This window comes from Halichoerus grypus, chromosome 1, assembly GCF_964656455.1.
Source record: "Halichoerus grypus chromosome 1, mHalGry1.hap1.1, whole genome shotgun sequence".
NCBI classification, from domain to species: Eukaryota; Metazoa; Chordata; class Mammalia; order Carnivora; family Phocidae; genus Halichoerus; species Halichoerus grypus.
The window spans coordinates 81,870,782-81,883,735 of record NC_135712.1 but is presented as its reverse complement, the minus strand read 5'-3'; the positions used below and the strand labels follow the sequence as shown (position 1 = coordinate 81,883,735).

The 12,954-nt window shown below is 40.0% G+C and overlaps 1 protein-coding gene and 2 non-coding genes across 6 annotated transcripts; all 3 read left to right on the top strand.

Annotated features, from left to right (window-relative positions):
- The first annotated feature begins 57 nt into the window (after window positions 1–57).
- Window positions 58–12,377, top strand: LOC144381330 (uncharacterized). 4 transcript variants are annotated; one of them, XM_078068494.1, is made up of 8 exons: window positions 58–270; window positions 2,541–2,642; window positions 3,230–3,445; window positions 7,024–7,191; window positions 8,546–8,670; window positions 9,653–9,734; window positions 11,165–11,239; window positions 11,537–12,377. In XM_078068494.1, exons 1-3 carry the CDS (start codon window positions 122–124, stop codon window positions 3,288–3,290), a joined length of 312 nt encoding a protein of 103 aa, XP_077924620.1. In that variant the 5' UTR covers window positions 58–121; the 3' UTR covers window positions 3,291–3,445; window positions 7,024–7,191; window positions 8,546–8,670; window positions 9,653–9,734; window positions 11,165–11,239; window positions 11,537–12,377. The 4 variants fall into 4 exon arrangements, 3 of the variants coding, with proteins under 3 accessions (XP_077924620.1, XP_077924616.1, XP_077924630.1); XM_078068490.1 differs by lacking the exon at window positions 11,165–11,239; XR_013446313.1 differs by lacking the exons at window positions 2,541–2,642; window positions 11,165–11,239.
- On the top strand, window positions 8,724–8,902 carry LOC118554738 (small nucleolar RNA SNORA81). The gene has a single exon (XR_004926628.1). It is a non-coding gene; the product is annotated as a small nucleolar RNA SNORA81 (small nucleolar RNA).
- LOC118554736 (small nucleolar RNA SNORA63) lies at window positions 9,233–9,363 on the top strand. The gene has a single exon (XR_004926626.1). It is a non-coding gene; the product is annotated as a small nucleolar RNA SNORA63 (small nucleolar RNA).
- Window positions 12,378–12,954: the final 577 nt, after the last annotated feature.

The following is a 12,954-nucleotide window of genomic DNA, read 5'->3' as shown; positions in this document are numbered from 1 at the left end:
GATTGGCATTAGCGGTGACGCCCCTCCCTCCCCGAATTCCTTGCTTGGATTGGTCTAGTTCTTGCTTCTGACCTGGACGGTGGCCAGAGGAGGACAAGAGACTTCCAGACGGAATGGAGGGATGATTTGGGTAACATCTGAAACGCAGTCGCCCATCAGCAAGCAACCGGGCTCCCGGGACGTGGCGGCGGCCTCTGTGGTCTCGGTGTTGCTGATGGCGACCGAGAGGAACCGGTGGGAGCGCCTCCCGAGCCCGCTGCTGCCGCCGAGGTAACGGTTGCGGTCCGGCTCAGGGGCGGGGGATGTTTGGCCTGCCCGCGCAGAGAGGGGAGGAGGGGAGGAGGACCAGAGGAGAGAATCTGCGAGACCCGGGGTTCTGCTTTCAGTCCCACCCCCGAAAGGGAGTCGTTTTGCACCCAGCCCTTCCCTTTCTTTCCCTTCCCTACGTTCACCCTTCAGCCCGCCTTTTGCCTCAGTTTCTCTAGTGGGGGGCGGGGAGGTGGAGGACAGTGGAGCTGGGCTTGCCATTCTCCATGCTCCCCTCGCCGTAGAGTTGCCAGATTTGGCAATAGAAATACAAGAGGAGGGGGGCCTGGATTGCTCAGTCGGCTAAGCGTCTGCCTTTCGCTCAGCTCGTGATCCAGGGTCTGGGGATGGAGCCCCGCCTTGGGCCCCCTGCTCAGCGGGGAGTCTGCTTCTCCCTCTCTCTCCCTCTGCCCCTCCCCCAGCGTGTGCTCTCGCTCACGCGCGCGCTCTCTCTCAAATAAAAAAAAATACAAGATGCTAGTTAAATTTAAATTTCAGATAAACAGTAATTTTTGAGTATAACTATGTCCCCAATATAAAGAGAAATTTAAATATAAAACATTATTTGTTATTTGTCTGAAATCGAACTGGGTGTGTTGTTTTTTATCTGGCAACCCTAGTCTAGAATAACACTTGGACACCTAACCATTTACAGCCTGCTTAGGGACACAGCAGTCCCTATGTGGAGAGTGTTGTTGTAATCCATGTTCTGATGAAATCCGAAGAGACTCGCCCAACGTTATGCAACTAGTGGGTAATGAGGCCAGGACACCTTAAAAACCCATTTCAGTTCTGCTGTCCTTCATCAGAAGAAGACTCCTGGGGAGTTCTTTCTTATTGTTGGAATAAATCCAGTTAACAAAAGCAAACTTACCTTTCAGAGGGCTGGAGAGTAGTTCTCCTCTATAACATTTACTTTATATTTTAGGGAAGAAATAACTGTATTAAACTGTCAAGGAATATAGCTCTTTGATGATGAAAGTATATTTTATAATTAATAAACAATGTCATATCATTTGGCTTTGATGTCAGCAGACAAGGTTATATTCATAATGTATTGCAGGAGATCCATACATCACTATGAAGGTAGGGATTAAGGCAGTATATCCTATAGAGGCTAAGAGCTCAAATTCTGGAATGAAACACACCTGGGTTCAAAGCCTAGTTCCACCACTTTGATGGCAGTAGGCAAGTTACATAAGATCTCAGTTTCCTCTTCTTTAAAATAAAGATGATAGGGGCGCCTGGGTGGCTCAGTCGTTAAGCATCTGCCTTGGGCTCAGGTCATGATCCCGGGGTCCTGGGATCGAGCCCCACATCAGGCTCTCTGCTCAGCAGAAAGCCTGCTTCTCCCTCCCCCACTCCCCCTGCTTGTGTTCCCTTTCTCGCTGTGTCTCTCTCTGTCAAATAAATAAATAAAATCTTTTTTAAAAAATTAAAATAAAATAAAATAAAGATGATAATAATTGTATCCACTTCATAGGATTGTCAAGTGCCTAGGACATCGAAATTAATTTTAATTTTAATTTTTAGCTATTAATTTTAGCTATTATTAGCTATTACATTTGACCTTTAGTAAGTGTGAATGTTTGACATACTAAATGATTGTATAATTTTTAATTTTAAATTTTTATTTTAAGTTTTAAAAAGCCAAGCAATTAAAAATATTATGGATATCTGAGTTTCAGTGAAAAGAAATGTCCCGCTAAGCAAGGAGCCCGATGTGGGGCTCGATCCCAGGACCCTGGGATCATGACCTGAGCCGAAGGCAGACGCTTAACGACTGAGCCACCCAGGTGCCCCTCTAAAATACTTGTTTTAACCATTATTGAACAGTACATTTCTTTTCACTGAAACTCAGATATCCTGGGATCATGACCTGAGCCACCCAGGCACCCCAAGCCTTGTAGAATTTTATATTTCTTTGCATATTGTTTTATTTTCTTAGTGTTTACAGTATTAAAATCATTTACTTGCAGCAGCACCTGGGTGACTCAGTTGGTTAAGGTCCGACTCTTGATTTCGGCTCAGGTTATATCTCAGGGTTGTGAGATCGAGCCCTGCAGAGGGCTCTGCTGCTGAGTGTGGAGCCTGCATAAGATTCCTCTCCCTCTCCCTCCGGTCCCCCTCTCCCCTCCACATGCCTGCTCCCTATTGCGCTCGCTCTCTAAAACAAAACAAAACAGTTTACTTGCAGACTATTCCCTAAAATTCCTCTTGGGAATTTTTTGCAGTTTTTCTTCAAAAACCTACAAAACCTTTCCATCACCTAAGGAGGAATGTGGAATTATGAAGATTGAAGTTCTAATCTTAGCAACTACTGTTTACTACCCCAAGTGATTATAAACAAGTCACTTATCATATCTGATCCTTGATTATTTGTAAAATCATAACAAAAACTTGATTCCACACCCCCGAGGGTTATAAATGCTGTCAGTTATTACTAGCTATTTGTCCACCAGAGAAAACTGCAACCATGGATGCATCCAACTATTTGTCTCCTTTGTGCCCGCATCAAGCTTCCTAGAAGGGCTTGAGAAACTTGTGCACTGAGAACACTTGACACTAAAAGAAATTCTTGGTAGTCGACTTCACCTGGGCATTCAGCATCTCATTCTTTCAATTTATACAATTGCTGTTTCAGATTCTTTTCACTCTTTGCAAACCTCTGACATCCCTTACAAGCCGCCCTCAGCAAATGATCTCAGTGTTAGGGAGGAAATAGAATACCTGAGTTCTGAGCTTCCTGCCAGCAAACATTAGTGTCTCCATCCCACTACCAATGTTGTCCTTGTCATATCGTAGTTCAGTTTGGAGTCCCGTAGTCCCATGGTAGTTTAATAGAGCACAGGCTCTAAAGCATTTTTCCTAAAAATGGTATTGTCCCATTCACTAGGAACTATGTTGTCCTTCCTCTTCCTAGATTGTGGGACTGCACATCACACTGGCTTCTTACTCCACCCGTCAGGCCACCCAGAGTTTGAGGCTGGAAATCACACACACACATCATTCAGCAACACACTGATCGATTTCCCCTCTGAGGGCTTCAGCTGGAGAAATTTTCTGCCGGGAAGTTCTGGGTTTCATCCTCAAGGAGAAAGCTGGGACCAGTGCTTTCAAAATTCAGACATGACATAAGGTATAGAATGCTTTTCTGTTTCCTCAATTATCATGTTTTTGTGAAGCCTCATTTAAACCTGCTTTTCTGTCTTCGACAGCATTTTCTACAGATGTGTTTTATTACCAAGTAGAGCTTTGCATTCATAAAGGCTAAATATAACTTAACTATTCCCCTAATGTTATAAAAATGGGTCTCACCCACACACTAGGTCTTCCTGTACCCTGTGCTGATCCCTTCCAATGTATTTTGCTTGCTCCTCATGGTTCACTAGGCTGTGTCCTCCATATCTGTAGCCACTTCCTTGGACACTGGGACTAGAGATAGAGCTGTGGCCCCAGCAGACACCGGCTGGCTGGCTCATGGTTTCTCCTTCTAACTCACACCCTGGGGACTCAGATGCCCTTGAGTTCCCATGATTTATTGTTGAGTTATTTCCTCTTCTCTTTACCATCCTCTGATGGAAGTGTTGGTTTACCTAGAGACTTAAGCACCCCATAGAATCATGGACCCGAGCACAGGAAGGACGATGACAGGTACTCATCCTGGCTGCCTCGTACATGTGTTGCAGCCCCCAATCCCACCGTTTAGCATCCTCACTAAGTTGTTGCCCAACCTCTTTCTAACACTTCAGGAAGCTGGAAATCCATCACCTCCTGAAAGTAGCTTAGTATAGTTTCAGTCAGCTGTCCATTAGAAAGTTCTTCCCTCTAAACAGAGCCAAAATATGTGCTTTCCCAAATAGCCCTCATAATTTTTCCCCAGGTTAATTTTGATCTTTGGTGCACAAGGAAAAAAAAATCTCACCTAGTCAACCCTTTTTTATTTAAAATTGTTAATTTCCAGATTCGTTTAATAAATTCTGATTTAAGTGCCTTTTCTGTCATCTCTCATCTTCTTCTAGTAAATGAAAACATGTCTACGTATTTCTCACAAGAGATTCTTGGGCTTGAACAAACTTTTCACTTTACCTTCCTCTTTTTAAGATTAATAATTGGCATTGATACAGCTTCAGATTAAAGTACTTAAATTTAGCAGAGCTGGAGCTCCTGGATAAATCAAAGGCCTCACACTCAACTGCCTGCAGGGGGCTGGCCCAGTGACATAAGTGAGTAAAAAAGTTAATAAAAATAAGGAGAGGTAGAGATCCAGTGATGTGCAGTGCATATGCCCATCTAAAGCAGGCAGCCATTCGCTAGTTGCCACCAGAGGATAAGGAACAGGGTTACAATCTACTGATTTTTCAAGTGAAGGTGGAAATTTGGATCTGCATATGAAATTTCCTCAGAAAACATCTAATTCAGATTTAAAACACTGTGCAAAACAAAGAAGACAAAGGAGCTGCCAGTTTAAGACCTCTCTTGTTTCTCTTCTATAAATTATTAATGTTAGTAGGCTTGATATTTGTATTTTGAATTTTTAATAACTTTTAATTTGAAATGTTTTTGGACTTATAGAAAAGTTACAAAAGTGGACAAAGAATTCCAATATTCTTTACCTAGATTTCTTAAATGTTACTATTCATAACACATTTATTTTATTCTCTGTATATAAATACAGTTGCACATATCATATACTCACATAATGTTTTTCTGAAGCATTTGGCAGTAAGTTACTGACATTATGCCTCTTTACGCCTTAATATTTCAGCATGTGTTATCTAGAAATAAGAGCATTGTCTGACATCATAACACAATTATCAAAATCAAAAAATAACAGATGCAATATTGTTATTTAGATTTCACCAATTGTCCAACTAATAACATTTTACAAAAAAAAAAAAAGAAGAAAAATGGTTTACTGGTCCAGAATCGCATACAGCATCACATGTTGGATTTAATTTTATGTCTCTTTGGCCTCCTTCATTCTGGAACAGCTCCTCAGTCTTTGTCTTCCATGATTTTAATAGGTTAGATGATGAAGTGGTTTTTGGCATTCATGAGTGTATCCATAATAGAGATCTCTGCATGTACTAAAAATACATGAGTAGAGGATGGTGCCAATCATTGAGAATGGAGGCCAGGTTTTTTATAGAACATCCCTCCATTGTTGTTTTTGTTGTTGTTTTTCCAGTACTTCTTCACACATAGATTCATTTGGGGAAGAAACGCACAGAAGTGATGTGTCTGTCTCAGTGCATCGTATCAGGAGGCTGGGCAGGCTGCACTCTCAAGCATGTTGCCCTGGAGGTGGCTCAATCCCACAGAAGAACTCTGAGATCAGTGTAGTCAATCCAGCGGCCAGCACAGAGTATTTACATCTGTACCCTCAGTCATTGCTTAATGGCTGTCTGCCAGGGGAACATAAATCCTCAGATACTTCAGGTTTTACAAAAGTGAAGAATAGCTTAAGATTTGGTGTAAAGAACCTTCAGAACCTTCTTTTTAATTATTGTCCATATGCAAGCATAGAGTTTTTGTTTCAAATTAAACAGGAACTAGGTTTGCAGATACGGTTTGCAGGGCTCTATCTCACCAGACGGAGAAAATAAAGCTTTCTTTTCTTTAAGGTAGACAGAATCCATGCCCTTTGTGTTATTAAGTCTAAATGCAATTTTGCAGCATGAAAACTGCAATGATCTGTAATTAGTTGGGACTCTTCATAGTTTGTGACATATCTGTTGCATGTTATCTGTTTTCAGAACTCACTGCTATTAGCTATGGAAGCTTTTCTTAACAAAGCTGTAGGCTTTATGAAGATCAAGGCTGTATGTCATAGTTTCCTATTGGAAAGATTTCGGTTTTTTTTTTTAATTTTTTTTATTAACATATAATGTATTTGTTTCAGGGGTACAGGTCTGTGATTCATCAGTGTTGTATGATACCCAATGCTCATTACAACACATACCCTCCCCAATGTCCATCACCCAGTTACCCCATCCCCCCAACCCCTTTAGTTTTAAAGTAAGTGATAATCAGTGAATACATAACAGAACAATTTGCCTACTTATAGGCAAAATCAGAACTTGTTTCCCTACTTACATGTCCTGCACATAGAAGAATAATGCAGGAAATGTTTGTCTGGGTTCTTTGAATATCTAACTGGTATCTCTAGGAAACTGAGGATCCCAAGTTTGTAAAGGCACAAAAATCTAATTAAAAATGAGACACTGAAAGGGATTTTATCATGAAGCAGTTTGATAATTCTGTAAGCTTAGAAGTGATTCTGTGTTAAAAAAATCACTGCTTAGGGAAGAATGAAGGGGGGGAAATCGGAGGGGGAGACGACCCGGGGGAGACGAACCATGAGAGACGATGGACTCTGAAAAACAAACTGAGGGTTCTAGAGGGGAGGGGGGTGGGAAGATGGGTTGGCCTAGTGATGGGTATTAAAGAGGGCACGTTCTGCATGGAGCACTGAGTGTTATACACAAACAATGAATCATGGAACACTACATCTAAAACTAATGATGTACTGTAAGGTGATTAACATAACAATAAACAAGATTTAAAAAAAAAAAAGAATCACTGCTTAAAAGCTGTTTGTGGACCAGAATCTGAAACTAAATATGAGCAGTTCAGCATTTAGGTGTGTGCTTCAGAAATTGCTTGGTAGAACCTGTTTTTCTACAACATAATAATTTAAGCTTTGACTTTTAGATCCAAACAGCAATCCTGGCACTTGACTACCGTATGGAAACAACTTGTTATGACTGCATTGTGGAAATGGTGTTCAAAATGAAACGCACAGCATACAAGCTGAAATAGCACTTATAGTTGTTGGTATTGCAGGGAGAGCATTCAATATGTTAAATACAAGATATCTTTGTAAGTATCACCATATTTTTCAGAGGGCATTTTTACACTAGTGATATTTGAGGTATGGGAGGGAAAATAATTACCTGTTTAAGCCAATTGCCATGCATGAATATCTAGACATGATACTAAGACTTTCCTTTAATAAACTTTATATTTTAGGACAGTTTTAGGTTCACAGAAAAATTGAGAAGATAGTTCAGAAAATTTCCATATACCTTCACCAGTTTCCCATATTATTAACATCTTACATTAATATGGTACATTTGTTAAGATTAATGAACCAACCAGGTGGCGCCTGGGTAGCTCAGTCGTTAAGCGTCTGCCTTCAGCTCAGGTCATGATCCCAGGGGCCTGGGATCGAGCCCCACATCAGGCTCCCTGCTCCGCGGGAGGCCTGCTTCTGCCTCTGCTGCTCCCCTCGCTTGTGTTCCCTCTCTCCCTGCCTCTCTCTCTGTCAAATAAATAAATAAAATCTTTAAAAAAAAAATTAATGAACCAACCAACCTTGATTACAATATTATGAACTGAAGTCCAGAATTTACTCTGATTTTCTTAGTTTTTACCTAATGTCCTCTTTCTGTTCCAGGATCCCACCCAGGATACCACATTACATTTAATTGTCATGTCTCCTTAAGCTCCTCTTGGCTATGATAGTTTCTTAAATTTTCCCTGTTTTTGATGACCTTGACAGTTTTTAGGAGTCAGAAATTATTGGTCAGATATTTAGTAGGATGTCCTTATATTGGAATTTGATGTTTTTCTCAAGATTAGACTGGGGTTATGGGTTTTGGCGGGGGTGGAGACCACAGAGGTAAAGTGCCATTTTCATCTCATTATATTAAAGATTATTCTGTTGATGTTGACCTTGGTCCCCTGGCTGAGGTTGTGTTTGTTAGGTTTCTCCAGGTAAAGCTATTCTCCTCACACACCCCTTCCATACTGTATAGTCTTTGGAAGGAAGTCTCCATGCACAACCTACACTTAAGTAAGACTTTTCTTTTAACTTTCCAAAATGGATCCAGATGCTTGTTTTGGATGAAGCAGATAAAAATGCTGAGTCCAGGGATTAAAGGTCAAATCCACAAGACCTACTAGAAAGTAAATACAAGTATTCAAGTGTGCACATGATTCATCTATAGCTGGCGGGTTGGGTTACTTGTTACAATGTAGCTGTGAAGTGCTATATTGTCCTTCCCCCTGCTGAAAGCAACTGTTTCCTACAATCTCTGTCTAGCTCCATTCTATAGTAAGACAGGGACGCTTGGTCTCAAACATTATTCCTCTATTATTATTATGAAAACTGTTATATCTACTTAATTGATATGTCAACATAATTAGTCGTCTCTCTTTATTTTTTTTTAAGGTTGGGTTGCTTTCTGCCTTAATGTCAATCAATATGTTGGAAGTTACCAAGAAGTTCAAATTCTGATGAAGAAGGAAGAATTGACCTATGAAACGGTCAATATTTTATAATATTTTTGAAAAGAGGTAATTTTTTTTTGTTGATATACATAAAAATTATGGCCAGAATTTTTTTTTTTACCTTCTTACTTAAGCTCTGTACTAAAATTGCAGAAGCTAGTATCATGCCTTCATATTTGTAATAAAGCCAGCAAAGTAAACACAAGAAGAAAAATAACTATACCAGATAGTAGAAAAACTGAGATGAACCTCTTTCTTAAGTCCAGCATACTTTGTTCTAAGATTTGGGATGATAATATCTGTATTTAGGCAGAATTAATAGAATGAATTTCTAACTGGTCCCTTCCAATGATGGGATGAGAGTTAGAAATCAAATGGTTTTTTATTCTGACTCTGTTAGGAATTATCATTTTCCTTTCTGAAATACTGGAGGGAAGAAAATTGTATGTTTCTTGTGTCAAATGACGGACCACACATGCTGTTCTTTTTCGAAACACAGCTCAAGGGTAGACTGGCTTCTGAGAAAATGCATGCCAGGAATTTCAGTATCTGATGTGATAAGAGTAGTTCTTCCCTAGTATTGTTAGTTAAGACACTGTTAACATCTAATTATTTCCTTAATAAACTGATGCAGGATCTAGTTACAATGTAGCTGTAAAGTGCTGCCTTGTCTTTGCCCCCTGCTCAAAATAAAGCTGTTACCTTTCTAGCCCTGTCCGCCATGGTGCTTAGCAGCCAGGGATGCATGGTCTCAGACATGTTTACCAAGTAAAACACTGACTTGAGGGGCGCCTGGGTGGCTCAGTCATTAAGCGTCTGCCTTCGGCTCAGGTCATGATCCCAGGGTCCTGGGATCGAGCCCCGCATCGGGCTCCCTGCTCGGCGGGGGGCCTGCTTCTCCCTCTCCCACTCCCCCTGCTTGTGTTCCCTCTCTCGCTGTGTCTCTCTCTGTCAAATAAGTAAATAAAATCTTTAAAAAAAAATTAAAAAAATAAACACTGACTTGATGAATGACTCTTGAGAATTAAGGCTTATTAATATTTTGCAGGTGGTGACAGAAAGAAAGAGACGTTATCAAGAAGGAATTCAGATAAGGGATAAACCACATTTTGATTACTACCAACTTACTGGTATTTCAATTCTTTATTTAATCGTATTTATCTACCACAGTTGGTTTTGAGGGGAAGATTTTTAGCAGTCTTGGTCAGCTCTAGCTGTGTGAGGGAGTGAAGACCACACTCCACAGTGAGCTCTATGATTTTTGTGTGGTTCATGACTATTTTAAGGCCTGAAAGATGTACACAGGTGCTTTTTGAATCAGAATTTGAATGTCTACTATCATAATCTCGGGCTCATGATTTTTATAAACAACTAGTATCTATGGTTATAAACTATGAGCTGCCCACTACTTGTGAAAACTATATTCTCAGCTGACTATTTGTCATCTTCATTGAGTATTTGCTTTTATTCCAGTGAAATAAATTTATGTACTGTTGTCGAAGTGTGATTTTGTTAGCCAGACAACCTTTAAAATCAGGTATATGAATGAGGAAAATAATCTTATCACCCAGTAACATGATAAGATGTATTTAAATTCTACTTGGGAAGATTCATGGTTGATCAGAACATAGTAGGATAACAAATGTGAAATGTAGCCCAGACTTTGGATTTTGTACAATTGATATTCAAAGGAAAAATCAATAATCCTGTTAGATCTGGTTGCCTTAGCTTACACGAGTCTTTTTTTTTTTTTTTTTTTGTCCTGTTATTCATATCTCATGCTTCCTTGATGATTCTTCTATAATTCGGATTTTGTTAGCATTTTCTGGTAGAGATTTACATTGACCCTGGCTTGGGTATAGTAGTTTTACTACTAAATAAATTGAATTATGTCTTGCTACTAATGTAAAAAGAACTTTGTTTCAAGAAATACAGTAGTCAACACAAATAGGTGATGAGGCAGCATTCCGAAATGGCATTGGCCTGGTTTCATGAGTGAAATAGCATATTGTTTGGATAAAGAGTGAGTCAGTATTTCCATATTTGTTTTTCTCTTGTCCTGCTTATTTGATCTTTTAAATTGCTCCAGCCAAGACATTTTTGATTGGCCATATTATCTGTTTTAGTAGAGAGCTGCGGTGGTAAATGTATCCCAGCCACTTGTGTTACAGTGTATGAGGTGAACTGAGCAGAAAGCAGTGATCAGTATGGGTTACCATAACAGATTTTTGGAGCTTCCTTACACACACACTGTAAAAAGCTTTAAGTCCTAGACCAGGTCTGTCCAATAGAACTTTCTGCAGTGATAGAAATATTCTATATCCGTGCTGCCCAACAAGAAGTGACAGGCCACCATGTGGCTATTGAAATGTGGTTAATGCAACTGATTAACTGTGTTTTCTATTTTATTTAATTTTAATTTCAATATCCACATGTGGCTAGTGGCTATTATATTGGACAACGTAGTCCAAACAATAGCCAACATTCTAGAGTTTATATTTGCAGTTGGTAGTTCCAAAAGTGTGTCAAAATGAATTATGTAATTGTTCTTTTTGTTTAGTCCCTGGTGTTTACATCTGTCCCAGGCGTTTACATCTGTCCCAGGCCAACAACTGCTCTTGGATGGCCATCTTGGGTACGGGCTTTAATTTCACTACCACAAACACAACACTGCCATCTGCTTTATAAATAATAATGCTTAAGATGCCTAATAGAAGCTGATTTTGCAGCCAAAGGAGTCCTTTTGCACTAACTACAAAAGAAACCTTTTCTTTTTCTCTAGATATTGCGATTAGCATCTAGTTGGAAGCACTTTACGTATAATCCTGGCAAATAAACTGCCACTGATGCTTAACAAGTAGCTCATATTGTTAGTAGTTCCTGTCATCTTTATAAGCAATATTCTGATTAATAATTTTTTGTTGTTGTTCAGAATTGGCAGTGGAGGTTGATTTGGGAGGAAAGCTGTGGCCATAAACATTGAAGAAGACAAGCAGATTCTTCCTGACATGGAGACTTTCTACAGCACCGCAGTGGAGGAAATGCCAGTGAATGTGGCTCACAGCACTCGCTCTTGAGGACTAGGTGATAACAACGTGCATTGTGCTTTTTTCTTTGGGAATATTTGAAGCTTGTCTCAAAGCTCATAACGGAGGGCGCCTGGGTGGCTCAGTCGTTAAGCGTCTGCCTTCAGCTCAGGTCATGATCCCAGGGTCCTGGGATCGAGCCCTGCATCAGGCTCCCTGCTCCGCGGGAAGCCTGCTTCTCCCTCTGCCACTCCCCCTGCTTGTGTTCCCTCTCTCACTCTCTCTCTCTGTGTCAAATAAATAAATAAAATCTTTAAAAAAAAAAAAAAAAAGCTCATAACGGATCAGAAATACAGGTTTGGATAGTAATGCTACTCTTACTCATGAGCTCATATGAGGAAGGTTATTGGCTTTGTCTTCTTTAGAATTAGAATACTGAAGTTGGATATGAAAGGTGGGATTGTAAAAATCATTCTTAGAAGTTTATTTCCTAGAGAGCTCATGCTCTGGGGAGAAGCAGACTCCCCACTGAGCACAGAGCCCGGCGCGGGGCTTGATCCCAGGACCCCGAGATCATGACCTGAGCTGAAGTCAGACGCTCAAGAGACTGAGCCACCCAGGGGCCCTGCACCGGAGCCTTTTGCTAAGCACCAGCAACAATCATATCCTATGGCTGAATCCCAGAAAAATTGCCATATTGCGTATTGAATACTCAATACATTATAATAAAGGATATTTTTCTTTAAAGTTGTTTGGTCCGTATTCCTTAAAGAATTATACTTTTTGCCATAATTCCATATTTTCCAAGGAAGAAAATAAAACAGCATTCTGGGATAAATATTTTATTCTAGTTAACAAAATTACACGCAAAGGATACAACCCATGTGGCTTTTCATAAAAAGTTGTAATAGTTCCAAGTTAGCTGCTGTTTGGCCATGGCCCAAAGAGTAGTCAGTCGGTCAATTGCAGATGTTCATCAGCAACATCTGCTAAGAATTATCTGCTTAGTTGACAAAAAAGGAGTATCAGAATGTAAGCTTTCTCCTTCTGGTGTGGCAAACATTTCCTGGTATATACAAAGTAGCTACTTAACAGCAAGATTTTTTATGTTAATAAACTAATCAGTAAAGTCCTTTTTCCCATAACAATAACATAGAGTCGCTATTACAGGTCCTATTAGGGAAAAATTGACAGAGTATGATCCTCATTTCTTCTTACTCACAAGTTACTTATTGAGCAATCTTTATGTTGACCATATGACCAGCTCATAATTTGTCAGAAGAACCACTGACAGGCGGTGACTATTCCATCAGTTGTTTTGATT

Bases quoted from the DNA above. Each gene is read 5' to 3' on its own strand.
- LOC144381330 (XM_078068504.1), top strand. From the start codon at position 122: ATGATTTGGGTAACATCTGAAACGCAGTCGCCCATCAGCAAGCAACCG. The intron at 271-2,540 runs GTAACGGTTGCG...AATTTTTTGCAG, and splicing joins AGCCCGCTGCTGCCGCCGAG to TTTTTCTTCAAAAACCTACA. The intron at 2,643-3,229 runs GTGATTATAAAC...TCCTCTTCCTAG, and splicing joins ACTACTGTTTACTACCCCAA to ATTGTGGGACTGCACATCAC.